Genomic DNA, 14,966 nt, shown 5'->3' on the forward strand with positions numbered 1-14,966 from the left:
GAATTTTACGCGTGGCCTAAACCGCCTGACATCGACACGCCCAACAGAGAGAGAGAGAACCTCCCGGATCGTAGAGCCCGAAACTTGAACACAGAGAGATGTTGCGTGGCTGGTGTCGTTAATGTGTCACGCATCGTTCGATGGATCAGCGATGAGTTCAGCGAGGTCGATCGATAGGATCGTTACACACACGCACACGACGACGACGACGACGACGATATTTGCTCGATTATAAAAGAGGACCTTGTCGCCATCTTTCATTTTCTGCATAACGAATCTTATCTGTACGATGGTCGTGCACGACCGCGTATATCGAACGATACGAGCAAAACAAAGATATTTTTTCCGCGACGCTCTACTTCGGCCACGATTAGTCGCGAGCATTTAAATGGACATCGCGATAACAATACGAGGCACATTCTGGTGCGCTCGCCTGACTTGCCTGCCGGGTGTATCGCAACTGCTCGAAAACGCTCGAGGAATGTTTATCGTACGCGATAGAGATAGAGCTCGTGATTCTTTTCTTTTTTTTTCTTATTCAAGGTAAATAACGAAGTATCGTCGGTGTCGGCGGCTCTCGTCCGTCGAACACGTATAGTGCACCGTGTTCTCTCTCCCTCTGGTTTGCTTCCGTCAATGTTCAAATACGTTAACGTGACGAAAACACGGTCCGGTGCACTCGTATAACAGAGAAGGCCCTTCCATTCCTTTTTTCTTTCTTTCTGCTTTTTATTCCGCCGCGTTTCGTCGTCGTTGACCGATAGTTTCCGTACCGATCCGCGTCGCGAGACTATCGAAAGAACCGACGCGCGAATTAATTCACTACGGCAGAACGAGAAACGACGATCGAGAGAGCTCTGTGTCCGAGTCGATTCCATCGATGCGCACAGCTGGTTACGTAACCATGTAAATTGATTCGTAAAGATTCATGCCTGGTGTGTCGTGCCTTTTTTTTCGCTGTTTCGTAGATACGTGTCGGCAGACGTTGAATGGAGACGGATTAACGTGGCTCTTTAAACGGTAGATCGATGAAATCCGTGGAAATAACGAATTTCAGATTTCTTGCTATTCTAACCCTTTCACTGCTGTTGGGTGTCTATAGACGGTTTGAAAATTTTTGATCCTTCGTATGTCTGTCCTTTGCGTGGTTGCACCTTAATTTAACAAAAGAAATTTGGAAAGGATGAATCTTGAATTTGAATTTTAGAATATTTTGAAAATTCTTAAACTGAAGATTTCGCGGCCGGAATTATCTGTCGTCTGCGTTACGTCAGCGAAAGGGTTAATTAGAGAAACGATCGAGTTACCTTGTCCAAGTATATAGCGACTATTGTCGAAATAAAGAAACAATTATACGTACGAATTTATTTTTACACGTTTACGATCGTTCTAATTCCGTACGTTCTTTAAATATACCAGACGAGAGAAAAAGGATTGGCTATACCGAAGCGCGATTGTTCTAGCGTTAACAACGGTTGGAGTACTTGGTCTTAATCGTCGGCTCGAAAAACGTCAATTTATCTCTAGTCACGAATTATTAACCTGCCGTACGGTGCGCGCGATCACGATTCAAAGAACGGCGAACAATGACACAGAGAGGAAGATAGGAAGCGTGGGCGGGTTAGAATTCTCGGTAATCAAACGAGTTACAGCGGCGGCGTTACATAATCGGCGAAATTGCGGGTGCCTCGACGATAATAATTAACAGCCGACGTAACTGCCGAACGGAAAGTGGTCGGTCGCTAGGAAACGTGTACGTGCTGGATCCGCGGGAGAATCGCGTGCACGCGTCCTTCGGTTTATGCATCTCCCATTCGCGTATCTTCGTACGAATCGTTTTGTAGAAAGACGCAATAGGTGAATCGCGGAGATTCGATACTGTGGAATTTTCTGTGTGGTGTCAAAAATGGAAACACCTTGATGGAGAGTACGTTGAAATTTTGAACGGTGGAATTTCAGAATGGAAACACCTAGGTGGAGAATAGGTTGAAATTTTGAACAGTGGAATTTCGAAACACCCATGTGGAGAATACGTTGAAATTTCAGAATGGAAGCACCTAGGTGGAGAGTACGTTGAAATTTTGAACAGCGGAATTTCGAAATGGAAACACCTACACTACCGGCCAAAAGTTTGGAATCACCGAGCATTGCAATGTACAGAAAAATTTCCTGAAAAAAGTCAGCGAGTTTGAGAATTGTTTATCGTTCGGATCACTTGATATGAGACAAATTGATAAATGTAGAATTGAGATAAACTTCAAATCTATAGAAAATCGGTGGCGGATTTAATATTGATGAAAAGTGGGTGGGGATTCCAAACTTTTGGCCGGTAGTGTATGTGGAGAATAGGTTGAAATTTTGAACAGTGGAATTTCGAAACACCTAGGTGGAGAGTACGTTGAAATTTTGAACAGTGGAATTTCGAAACGGAAACACCTATGTGGAGAATATGTTGAAACTTGAAACAGTGGAATTTCGAAACACCTAGGTGGAGAATAGGTTCAAATTTTGAACAGTGGAATTTCGAAACACCTAATGAGAATAGGTTGAAATTTTGAACGGTGGAATTTCGAAACACCTAGGTGGAGAATACGTTGAAATTTTGAACAGTGGAATTTCGAAACACCTAATGAGAATAGGTTGAAATTTTGAACGGCGGAATTTCGAAATGGAAACACCTGGAGAATACGTTCAAACCGGAAGAAGATGCAGGGTGCTTCAAAACAGTGGGCATAACTTGAGGGATGAATTCAGTACGCTAAAATAAGAGAAAACAATTCGTATAAACGTATATACCCGATGTGACCCTGTTCTTTTGCGAATTATAGCCTTCTTTCACGATACTTGTTATTCAATAATTTTCGTAGAAATTGTTCGAAGTGGCCACCCTCGGCTAGAAATGCAGGCTTCCAAACGTCGTATCGTAGATCTCATTCACGTTCAAGAATACCAGGTGTTGTTTCAATTCGCCGAGACAACTCTCTTGAATACGATATATCGCAGTTCCTCAACGTTGTTTACCGGTGCGTTGTGAACCAAAGACCTTAGGTGCCCCCGCAAATAAAAGTCCGTGCAGAAATCAAACAACAGATTTAGATCAGCCTGGCCAATCAATTGTAAGAGACGAACGGCTATAATTCGGAAACGAGGTCATATTGGTTTCCAAGCATTTTTGTTTCCTATTTCGGCGTACTGAATTCATCCCTCAAGTTTCGAAACACCCTGTGTATACATGAGCTATCCATGTGTCGTGTCTACCTTTCGGCAAAGAAGAAGGAACTGACGAGCAGGTCGTTTTAATTCAATGGAGAACGCGTCATCGCCGCAACCCTCGATCGACTCGACGCCGCGAGATACATATCCTATTCTCATCGCGTCGGCTCCATCCTTTACCCCGGGAATCCCGAATTTCCCATAGCAACGTGACGGTACACTCCATTACCCATGACCTCCGCCCTGAGCCTGGGGGCTTCTATATCTGCGAATCAATGCAGCTCCATTGCGTGCATCCCGGCTTTACATGTGTGTCTCTACATGGCTATGCGGGTGTGTGTGCTCACGCACACGCACAGGCACGCGTATATGAGTCGCCGAAATGCAGCCGCCGGTAGCCTAATCGAAATACGGATCCACGACGTCACGCGATGCATCGTGCCAGATAGCAAAGAAGCAGGCAACCGCCGGTGATCGATTTCTCTCGCTTATTTTCCCTCTTCTCTATCCTCCGGCCAGACCGCCGCGCTTCGTAATTGAACGTGTTACAACTGGAGAAAATAGGGAGACAGAGAGTATACAGACGGACTGTCTGTCTGTATAGGAAGGAGAGAACACGTTGAATTAACGGGGTGAAACAAGAAAAAAGCGCGAGTGCTCGACGCGATGTCCTGGATCGCCACTATCCGGGGAAAATCGGATAAGAGTGGCCACTCATTTCCCCGTGGCCAATTTAAATACATTAATTTTAGCACGAAGGTCGAGGGGGAATCTCCAGTGGAAGAAAGAGAGAGATAGGGATTCTAGTTTTATCCACGACTTCCTCGAGAGTCGGTGGAACATTGCCGGAATAACTCCGGTATACCTTGTATCTCCGGCAAATACTGATGCGTTGTAAATCGGTTACGCGTCAACGTTCGTTGGCGATGTATTTAAAAGAAGAAACGAAACCGGGAGAAAAGCATAACTAGGAGGGAAACGTTTCGATCGGTGTTACGCTATCGAGGAGTTCATCCGTACGACGAGGTTTATTAACATGTCCACGCGTTTCCTCTTTCCGTCAATTTGAATTCACACACGGTCGCGCTGACGCTTCGCGCGTAACGTGAATAACCGAAAGAGTAACTATGCTCGCGAGCAGATAGCTCGAGGTCCGCGTTATCGCCAGGAACACGCGTCTCTTTCTATCCCTCTCTCCTCTCTTCCTGTCGCTTCTCCCTATCACACTCTCTCTTCTCTTTCTCTCTTTCGACGCTTCTTCCATCAATTCTTTCTCCACCCATCCATCTCCCTCCCTCTCCCCTCTCTCTTCATTTATTCCCCATCCATTTACGAATTCCGCGAATGGTCAGAGAACGAGTAAATCCGGGGAAAACCTAGAGGATCCCCGTGGAGGTGCAAGGGAATTCTCGCGCATAACGTGAACAGCAAAGAGCACCGCGTCGCCGTCGCACACACGCGGCGATAGCTCGCGAGGTCAACCGCGGGGTGAATGAAAGAGAGAACGGCGAGCGTTGTTGAGAGAATCTCGAAAGAAATCAACCTCGAGCACATGGGGTTATAATTTAAGAGAAGGAAAAAAGAGGAAAAGTTAACGAACCGTCGTAAGTTTAGACAGGCCAGACAGATGGTGCACTTTCCATACGTACCGAAGTACACGGCGAACTTTCCTCAAGCGAAACGTTAAAACCGTAGGTGAATAGAAGAAACTCGAACCGTGGGATCTTAGAAAAATGATCGAACGAGACGGTGCTCCCGTGCAACGACCGCTCCTTTCTCTCGCGAGAACCGACAAGAAAACAGCCTCCTCGAGAAGAGAAAAACCACCGAGGAGAGAAAGAACGACACTGGCTCGATTGTAGAGAAGAGTTGGAGGTGCGTTGAGAAAATTCGAGGCTGAAATTGAAGGCGGAAAGGAGAAGAGAGAGAGAGAGAAAAAGAAGAACATGAGAACGAGCGGTCTGGTGGTGCTCGAAGGTGCTCCGAAAGAGAGAACTCGCCTTTTGCTCGAGGTGGACGAGTTAATTTTAGTTTAATCGACCGACCTGATACCGAGGAGGCTCGCTTACGAGCCGCGGTGCACGTACGTACGTAAGTAGGTATACCGTAGGTATGGTACGGATAACAAGAGTAGAAGCACGCCTCGTATACACACGGAAGGACGTTGCTTTACGTTGCCGGCTTACGTGTTACCTCGACAATCGCTGCTTTTCCCCACCGTGGAATTCACTTCCGAGTTTCCCGACCCTTGAACAACGCGTCACCGCTGGTCAGGATATGGGAATCTCTACGTGACTCGCCGGCGCCTGTATCTACCACTATCGAACACTTGCGATTCCAACAAGTCGCTTTTATAAAGGCAATTTATTCGTTGCTTCTAGATTTACCAATGAAAATTAACGATTAACGCTAGAACGACCGACTTTCCAAAAGTCGTATCGATGCAAATAGGAATCTGATTTAGCAGAGTATGAAAAAATACGCAAGCTTCGTCGCGCTGTTAACACGTTTCGCACCTACATACGACACGTCGAGATTCTTCTACCTAATACACTCGCAGACGGTATCTAACGAAATTACACGAAAAAAAAGACTACGTATCTCCGGTGTTACACGACCGTCGTTGGAGCGATAACGCGAGAAAGAGACACGTAGCTTCGCGTGAGCATCGCGAAATGTGTTAAAGGGTTAAGCTTAACCGGATGACACACGGAGCTCGGCTGCGAGAGGCTTCCGTTTCGGAGTCAAAGTGCATTCGGATCGGCTGTGTAAATGGGGCGGGCGAGGGGGGAGGTTCGAGGTCGTTCGGATCGAAATCATTCAATTAAGGTCACAGGCTGCGGAACAATCGTCGGAGGGCCCTCCGCGTCGAACGACGAACCGCAGAAAAGACACTTTCTCTCCCCCTGCGTCTCTCTTATTTGAACTCCTCCGCGATCGTGGTTGATTAAAAGATCGTCGATTCCATTAACGATCGTGCCTGCGACGCACAGTGGCGGCTGGTTAGCGAGAAATACGGAAGTTAAATGCTCCCTTGGCGTTAAGAATGTACAGGGCGTTCTCCCGAGACGAATCGAATACAAATCAGCGGAGGGAAGGTCCAAGTACCTGGACGAATAACGAGTGTTCGCGAACGCGCAAACTGCCGGAGAGAGGTGCGAATCCGAGGACTTCCGCGATGGCGCCGGAAACTGAGGATAGAAAGAATTCCTCGCTACGTTAGACGTGTCGGCTGAAAAGTGGAAAAACTCGAGCATCTGATGGAAAGACACAGAGGGCGAGAGAGGGGATAGAAACGGGGGAAGCCGGAAATCGAGGAAAAAAGGGGGGAAAGCGGCGGAAGGGCGAAGCGCTTGCGCGACGACGAGCTCGTTTCCATGGCTTCGTTCGTTTCACGTAGCAACAGGAGGACTTTTGACCCCGTTCGATTGTCCTTCGAAACAACTCGGTGTGCCTCATCGTTTTCTCCCGCTTTGTCGGCCGGGTGAGGTGAAACGCATCGTTGAGCCGCACTTAGGCGTCACTCCTCTTTTAAAAGCTTATCGCTTCGTGCCGTCTTCTTCGATCGCACTCCTCTCTCTCTCTCTGTTCGGTTAATGTACATACAACTTGCCAGTATGTAATTCGCTTTTCTAGCTTAACCGTTCTCTCGCTGCCAACGATGCACGAAATTCGTCGTACAGCAACGGAGAGGTTGGACAGAAGAATTCTGACCGCGTGAAATTTTGGCGATCGTTCATCCTACTCTCGAGGAAGAAGAAAGAGAAGAGAAAAAAAGGCGGGTCCTAAGGTCGGCGAATTTCGAAAGCGTTTCTCGATCAAGAGTGACGCACGAGTTTAATTTTACGAGCGGATCGATGCGCGAAGAAAGCCACGATACGGACGTTAAGTGGCACGTAGGTACATGAACGTGTAGTACAAGAGCTGAGGAGCGTGGAAGAGAAATAATTTCAATACCCGTCCGATTACGCTGTAGACTCGAGAAAATTACGTCTGGATCGCTTTCCAAGATAGAAGCCACCGGCAATTTCGCAGACGAACGTACCGCGATAACGATCGAAGAATAACTTGAACGTTTCCCTCGGATTAATTTAACCCGATTGCCAGCTATTTTCTCGTGGAAAACCACCGCTGACTTTCCCAATGGGACTTCTCACGGCACAGAGGAGTATTGCGCCCGCAAACTCCCGGGCCAAATTGCGATCAGCTGTTCCAACATAAATCGCCAGCCGCGACCTCCAACACGCGAAATTCCTTTTCGGTACGAAGGAAGAAAAGGTGGAATTTTTTCAGTCGAGTTCCCTGACTCTTTTTTTTTTTTTTTTTTTTTTACCCTCGACGTGTGCTCGAACAGGGACAGACTCCTTTTGAACCGGCGGAACGAAAAAGTCGCCGATTCATTTGGAGAAGAAAGGAAATATCTTGGCGGAATGAATAGTACGGTCCTCCTTTTCTTTCAGGTCGCACGAGAGGCGTACTTTGATGCGACTCTTTCATCCACCTTCTTTCCAAAGTCCACGCTTTTTCCCCACGCTCGGTAAGTATGCGATTGCACGATTCCGACTTTCACTCCTGTTTCCTTTTCCTATCGAATTAAAGAAAAAAGAATTTTACACCTTAAGATATATCTTGGCGGAATGAATAGTACGGTCCTCCTTTTCTTTCAGGTCGCACGAGAGACGTACTTTGATGCGACTCTTTCATCCACCTTCTTTCCAAAGTCCACGCTTTTTCCCCACGCTCGGTTTCTACCGTAAGTATGCGATTGCACGATTCCGACTTTCACTCCTGTTTCCTTTTCCTATCGAATTAAAGAAAAAAGAATTTTACACCTTAAGATGGCTCTTTCGATCTCAGTCGCTTTTAACCACACTTCGATTTCACACCGTTTTCCACGCTGCGAATATATACTTTCGAAACGGTGACTTGTCGAAAAGAATCCAACTAGTTGATATTGTCTCTCGTTAATCTTCAACGATACACACGAGAGATTAAATTTCCGAGTGAGAAATGAATCCAGCTGACAGGTTAAAATAGACAGTCGTCGCGTGTCCGCGAGATCGAGTAATCGAACGCTCTGAATCGGAGTCGCAAGGACGTATCGAGTCGGACGTAGGTCATGGAACAGTGCACGGCTTCGAATACGTGTCTTAGTGACAAAGAAAGAATTTCATTTTATCGGGCAATTCTTCTTTTTATTCCGCATAGAACGAGGGAATCGTCGGTTCGAACGTGACACTAACACGTAAGCAACACGTACGTATGTACGTACATTGTCGTGCTTAAACATTGAGGTTAAGTGTCCCGCGTAATCGAATGCATCGATTTTCGATGATTAGCCGCGGGAGGCCTCTAGTGTATTCCCGCGCGATTACGTCTGGGAGCAAAAGAGCGTGCAAAATGGTCGTTCCGCGCGTAAGCGAGATTACATCAACCGTATCTCCAATTTCTGCTTTCTTTCGTTCTTACGATTTTACGGTGCGAGTGAGAAAAAACGCCGCCTCGACTCGTGCCCGTCCCGCCTGTATACGTGATCGCAGCACGCGCGCACGCCAGTTTCCTTTTCCGAGCGTGAAATCCAATGAAACGTAAGTAATTTCGTTTGCACAGTTGCCAGCGTATGATATCTGCCGGGCGTGCATCACCGATATACGAAGAAAGGTCTGTGTTCGTCTACCTCTCCTCTCGCTAATTCTGTATCTTCCACGTATTCGTGCGAGCCGCATCTATATTGGGCATATACGCTCGTTCAAGATGCACGAATTATGGAACAGTTCTGCTGGACTTATCGCGTCGAGATACGATGCATCGCGAGGCCTCGTCGATGCCTGTTCGAATCAGATGATCCCGAGACGTATATACGTATCGTCGAAACAATTCGAGCAACGAAAGAATTCACGAATGTCGAGGGCCGATAGAGGAATAAAAGTTATTTTAAAATACGAACGATATATAATACGTGGGAGAGTAATCGAGGGGGAGGTGGAGACGAGAGCCCGGTCTATTTCTCGCTTTGCAATTAGAAGAGTAAATAACAGAGGTAGGATTATTAATAGACGTTAAATAGTATCGATCCGATGCACGAGAGTATAATGGTCGTGGCTCGGTGAATATCGAACAAGTTTCGTAAAATTTGAACGATGTAGGAACAGAGCTCGTCGGAAGTAGATACGTTCCTGGGTCGTACGATGGTAAAACGTCGGTGGTGGGGAACAAGAGGGACAGGAGAGGGTTGCGGAGTTTCAGAAAAGAAACTGCCGGCCGAGCTGGAAACGAACGCGCGGTAAGGTGAAGGGGGACACGATAGCACGCCACTTGAAATCACCGCGACTGTATGTGTTACTATGCTACGGTGCCGCCCTCGATGGTGATCGAGGAAACGACGATGCACCGTGTTATCGAACTTCGTGATTTGCCTTCAAAGAGGGCGGCCCCATCGTCGAGTATTTTTTTTACGCGGTCGGTACAACTTGCAATTCTCGAATTGCATTTCAAAAAAAAAGTATCGTTCGATATCTCGATACTTTGTTTATTGCGATACTCGAAATGTTTGAATCGGCAGTTGAAAATGGTCGTTCGTGGTTGCTTGCGTTCCGTAGTAATGTTCTGGTTTTTTGTGCGACTTTAAACGCGATTGATGTTTATAACTGTACTCTGAAAAGCAGTTTGTTTTGGATCTACGTGCGACGTGAACGTTCGTGAGGTAAGTCTCCTTGAGACGTGGACTTTAGTGCAATAACATGTGTATATAGTCTTGCTATCCATAAAAGTATTAAAAGCACTCACCTTTACACTTGACCCCCACTTTTCCAGTGCCCCAAACATAATCTTCACCTGGAATAATTAATAAATTAAGTACCTAATTGTAAAAAGGTGTAGTTTATAGTGTCGTGCGATACTTACAATGCTTACAAAGGATAGGGGTTAAAAAATATACATCTATGAGGACGTGATTGTTTTTGGGTTCTGTGTTAGCGGACTCGGCTACATATACTGTAACGATAAAAAGTGCGAATTGTTAGATATTTCGACTAGATCATTTTTACCGTAAATTTAGACGATTAAATACCGTATGGCCCATTGCTGAGGGTTACATAAGACGACTCTTCTTCATCATGAGTGTCTAAGTACGGTGATAGGGTTCCTTTCAGCATTAGGACTTCCTCGTGTGTACCTTCAGCGTCTGAAAACGAAACGATCGTCTTGAAGATTTTATCGATGAAATTAACAATTTTTTAACTTATAAAAAAATTTCGTACCGGTACAAAATCTTCCTCTGGGCTCTTCCGTTGCTCACGAGCACCGTTTTTCTTTCCTCCAAAATGGAGCGTTATCCGAAGTTTATTAAGAAACGATCACATTAACATATTATTTTCTCCATGGAAAAATATATTAGAGTTAACTCATTTGTCAGTCATACATGGTATGTAAAAATGAGTAATTTTGCACAACACTATAATCACAGAACATAATCTCTCCTGACTGTTGTGCATGCCTCTTCTCAGACTTAAAATTTCTGTTTCTCTTTAGGTATACCACAAATTGTGTCAGAACAGATTCTTATTGAATACTCGATGTACACTACTTAAGAGTATTTGTAATTGTTTGAGCATAGTTTAAAAAACTGATTCTTTACCAAAGATAGAGAAACACTATATGTAGTTATTATATATCCTTTCTTGGAACTAATTTGATTCTCTTGTTGATTATATCAAACGGCACCACAATTATCAAAAACTTACAGTAACTCTCATTTAAGGCTACTCGCGTGTATACATAGAATTATATTCAAAAATCTTGCTTGATAAATATATATTTATATTTATATTTATATATATATATATATGTGTATAGCGATGTATGTAATGATGAACTATGATGATATTTTGAGTGTCAGCTTCTCTGAACACACAAAATCTATCAAAGTAACTTGATATGAACACAGTGATAACTTAGTCATGCATGACAATGTGATGCATCATGAATTTATCATTCTTTCTTGCATTTGTTTCGTGGAGATCCACTGTTCAAATGTACCTCTTCTTTTGCTTTGGATATTTATTTCATGCCGTTTCATATCCACAATCACCTTCTCAAGCCTACTGCAATTCCTGTAACACAAACCAATACTTATGAACTCCCTTGTCCAGTCCTGTGTAGCTTGCAATAACAATTCATAGCATATTACAGCCATACTCCAATCAATTATCTTTATTCAAAATACTAAGAACACAGTAACTGACGTATAATCAAGTCTATATCACAGAAAAAATATATATAGAAAATCCTCGTAAAGCTCGAGTAATTTATAGTCATATTTATGTTACTTTTTGCGACAAAAAAAGGAATAATACGAAAAGCATCATACGCCTATGCAACCAATGACGCGAATGGCGTACTTGACGCTTGAAAGTAGCCAAGTTTTCGTCAACGAAATATCATTCTTTTATGAAACCTTTTACTCGGCTTTACGATAAAATAAACCTACGAATATCACGACAGTTCGTTTCGGTCACATGGTGACTTTTACACGCGCAGAATTGCACAGCGCACGCCTTCAATGATGGATAGCGTAGCGAAGTTTACACGCGTGATAAGTAAATAATCGCGAACGTATCGCTTCATGAACTCTCATAAAGCGTTCACTTTTCAATCGTTTATAGACATGTTTTCTGCACACCGAAGAACACAACGCCCAAAAATGATCCGGAGAATATTAGGTTTCTTACTGGCAAGAAACTCAGCGAAACGATTGGCAGGGATGCGAGAACGAAAATTGACAATACAGGCTTCGTGGAACCGATTAAACGTCGGAAACACTACCTTCGCACTTCGGCACATCAGGTCCTCGAGATTTTGAGCTTCTGGTGTCGACGGATCGACAGGAAAACTTCGAAAGACCGAAAGGTAAGTGACAAAGAATTGTTTCCCTTGATCGCAACACGTACGAACACGGTTAGGCCAGGCTAAGCAGCTGAGGGCGCTGCAATTGATCATTGCTTACGTTTTGCCAGGATGAGAAACCTATTCTTCAAAATTTATACTCGATTCATTTTGCTTTTTATTTGCTCGCATGTTCTTTCGATTTTTTTTAAATATTCTTTGACACAGCTGGAAATACATGATTACTACGTATAAATTACTTTTTCAACTGACGATAACCACAATTGTAAAAGGTTAATTAACTGCAATTTCATTCATGAATCATTGAATGAAAAAATTAATAGCTGCCTTCACGTTTCTTTCGTCGAAATAGATACAACTGAAAGAGGAGTTATCATAAGGAAAATGATGTTCTGTAAAGCAGAAATGGTAAAATAGAGAAGTGACATGTTGGGGTCCCTAGATCTATCCCCACCATGTCGCAGTTAGTTCTCTATAGGTATATTACAGAACACGATCAGGTTGACATTTGTCTTTTTGTTCTCACGTGGATGAGGCATACCGTACTTTCGTGAGACAACGTTCACTTCCTAATATAGAAATTCAGGGCACGGTGAACAAAGTTACGGCGTTATCATGGTTCGTGTAATTAGTCAGGAAACTTACGATGAAGTTGTTAATGAAAATATGGAGCAATTCTCGATGTCTCCCGAGGAAGCTATTGAAGACGCAGTAAAACAATTCGAAGCTCAGGTATTGCAATTTGTTTACCTTTGTTTTTCTGACATAAAGATCAGTGAAAAATGTTGATTAATTCATTGTCAGTGTTACCTTCAATTGTACAGTTTATCGCTTTAAGATATCGTGAAAAATTCGAGTGTTATTCGATACATAAAAATTTTGGAAATTTCAATTTTGGCAAATAGCGGGCCTATTATGTTAGAGGTATTTTTTCTGTGAAGTTAATCGTAGTTTTTAAGAGTTAATTGCGCCATAGTATACTTTACACACCTATTATTTTTATCTTAAGTACAAATTGATAATTCTATTCTCATACTAATAATAATTTATTACTGTTGTGAAACAATTGCAATATTGAAGTAGTTGCACACAGAAAAGTTTGCATAAGAATACTAGAATTCAAATAATCTAGAGCACATTACATAAGTACACATTGTGCCATGGTTGTTTTTATCACCTCTATTTTTATAGGGTATAGACTTAAGCAATATCATTAAAGATTTAATTATCAGTGATAGTAATGAATTGATTGATTCCTACTTGAGTCAAATTAATATTGCCTTAGAGGATAAAAGTTATGGAAATATGCCCCATATATTAGACAAATTGGGAAATGAATTAGATAAAGATATGGCACGTAGAATCTATGCAGGGAAAAAGGGAGCATATAAATCTCTGATAAAATTAACAAAGGCTTGTTGCAATAACGGCACAATAGTAAAGGCAGGACTGAAAACTACTACTTCATTGATGACTGGTAATCCAGATTTATTGAACGATGAGGGAATAGCCTTGCAAATACAGTAAGAAATTATTGATTATTATGACGAGGTATCATAGGTAATGGTTCTTCACCTATATATTACTCCATTTGTTAGAATTTTGGAAACATACCCAGACATTCCAACACTGCAATGTCTTTTACGGTGGATAAGAGAATGTTGTATTAAACATGAGCTCAATAGACAAGGTATATTCAATGCAGATATCTTTAACAAACTTAAGAAGATCTTAGTTCGTGATGATGCATCTGGGTCTGAGTTGAGAGATGCGTGTGCTGTGATCAGAGCTCTGGTATTAGACGACGATATCAGACACGAGTATGGGAAAGCTCACGAACATGCAAGTGTTATTGCAAAGGGAGCTCTTAATGTTCTTACTGGGTTAATGCCAAGTAAATAGTATTTACTCCTCAGTATGTTAAAAGGAAAACCTTTCCACAAAATTCTAACAGTTGTATTTCATTGTATATAGGATATAAAAAAGACAAAGGGGTTGTGGGTGATTTAATGATAACTTTAGCAGCTCTAATCGTGAGAAACGAATTTTGTCAGGAAGTGGAGGATGCAGGAGGGCTGAAATTCGTGGTAGATGTGATGATTGATTATCCAGATTCGGAGAAATTAAATTGGCAGGCCCTAAAATTATTGAAAGCCCTTGCTGGAAATGATAATGTGAAGTCTCACATTATAACTTCAGGCTGTGGTCCCATTATTGTCTGTGCCATAAGCCGGATGAAAGTAAGTTTGTATTAGTGTGATGTTGCTTTTTGTGAAACATGCTGTACTAGTATCTACATTAGTTTTTTAGTGTCTAGATTAGCTGTTGTACATAGTAAACAATTTTTTTGACACGTTCATCTCATATCGTAGGACTCTGAGTGTGTAGTGACTGCTGGACTTGCATGCATTTCCGCCTTAACACTGAGGTGTTCCTCAAACGCTGGTGTGTTTTACGATTGCGGCGCTCCGCTTGTAATCATTGACGCGATGAAAGCTTATCCTAAAAGCGTGCCGGTTTTGAAACAAGCTGCTTGGGCCATCCGAAATATGTCTGTACGAAACAAAGCAGAGTGTCCGGAGTTTGTTGCTCACGGTGTAGAGGATGTGTTGGCAAAAGCCCTGAAACTACACGGTCCTAAGATCGAGAACGACGTGAAGGCGGCTTTGAGGGACCTGGGATTGAAAGTAGAATTGAAGGAGAGATGGACTGGGAAGGGTGCAGGATTAAGCAACGGGGCCAGTTAATCGCCACGGTATCCTGCAAACGCTCCAGACACTTTTACATGTTTTGCTTTGAGAGAAAAGAATTACGAATAAATATTGAAAACTAACATCTAACAATAGTTT

The 14,966-nt window shown here is 43.2% G+C and overlaps 2 protein-coding genes across 2 annotated transcripts; one reads left to right on the forward strand and one right to left on the reverse strand.

Annotated features, from left to right (window-relative positions):
• Positions 1 to 936: 936 nt before the first annotated feature.
• Positions 937 to 10,661, reverse strand: LOC108580173 (protein kinase C delta type-like). Its single transcript, XM_017943865.1, has 5 exons — positions 10,473 to 10,661; positions 10,283 to 10,396; positions 10,117 to 10,206; positions 10,000 to 10,047; positions 937 to 1,154 (listed from the first exon to the last, which is right to left on the reverse strand). The coding sequence occupies exons 2-5, from the start codon at positions 10,365 to 10,367 to the stop codon at positions 1,066 to 1,068; spliced, it is 312 nt and encodes a 103-aa protein (XP_017799354.1). The 5' UTR covers positions 10,368 to 10,396; positions 10,473 to 10,661; the 3' UTR covers positions 937 to 1,065.
• Positions 10,662 to 12,648: 1,987 nt separating this feature from the next.
• On the forward strand, positions 12,649 to 14,864 carry LOC108579867 (armadillo repeat-containing protein 6 homolog). The gene is made up of 5 exons (XM_017943487.1): positions 12,649 to 12,849; positions 13,309 to 13,640; positions 13,716 to 14,011; positions 14,092 to 14,357; positions 14,490 to 14,864. Exons 1-5 carry the CDS (start codon positions 12,733 to 12,735, stop codon positions 14,862 to 14,864), a joined length of 1,386 nt encoding a protein of 461 aa, XP_017798976.1. The 5' UTR covers positions 12,649 to 12,732.
• The last annotated feature ends 102 nt before the right edge of the window (positions 14,865 to 14,966 follow it).

The sequence above is a fragment of the Habropoda laboriosa genome, unplaced genomic scaffold, assembly GCF_001263275.1.
Source record: "Habropoda laboriosa isolate 0110345459 unplaced genomic scaffold, ASM126327v1 scaffold2, whole genome shotgun sequence".
Lineage (NCBI taxonomy): Eukaryota > Metazoa > Arthropoda > Insecta > Hymenoptera > Apidae > Habropoda > Habropoda laboriosa.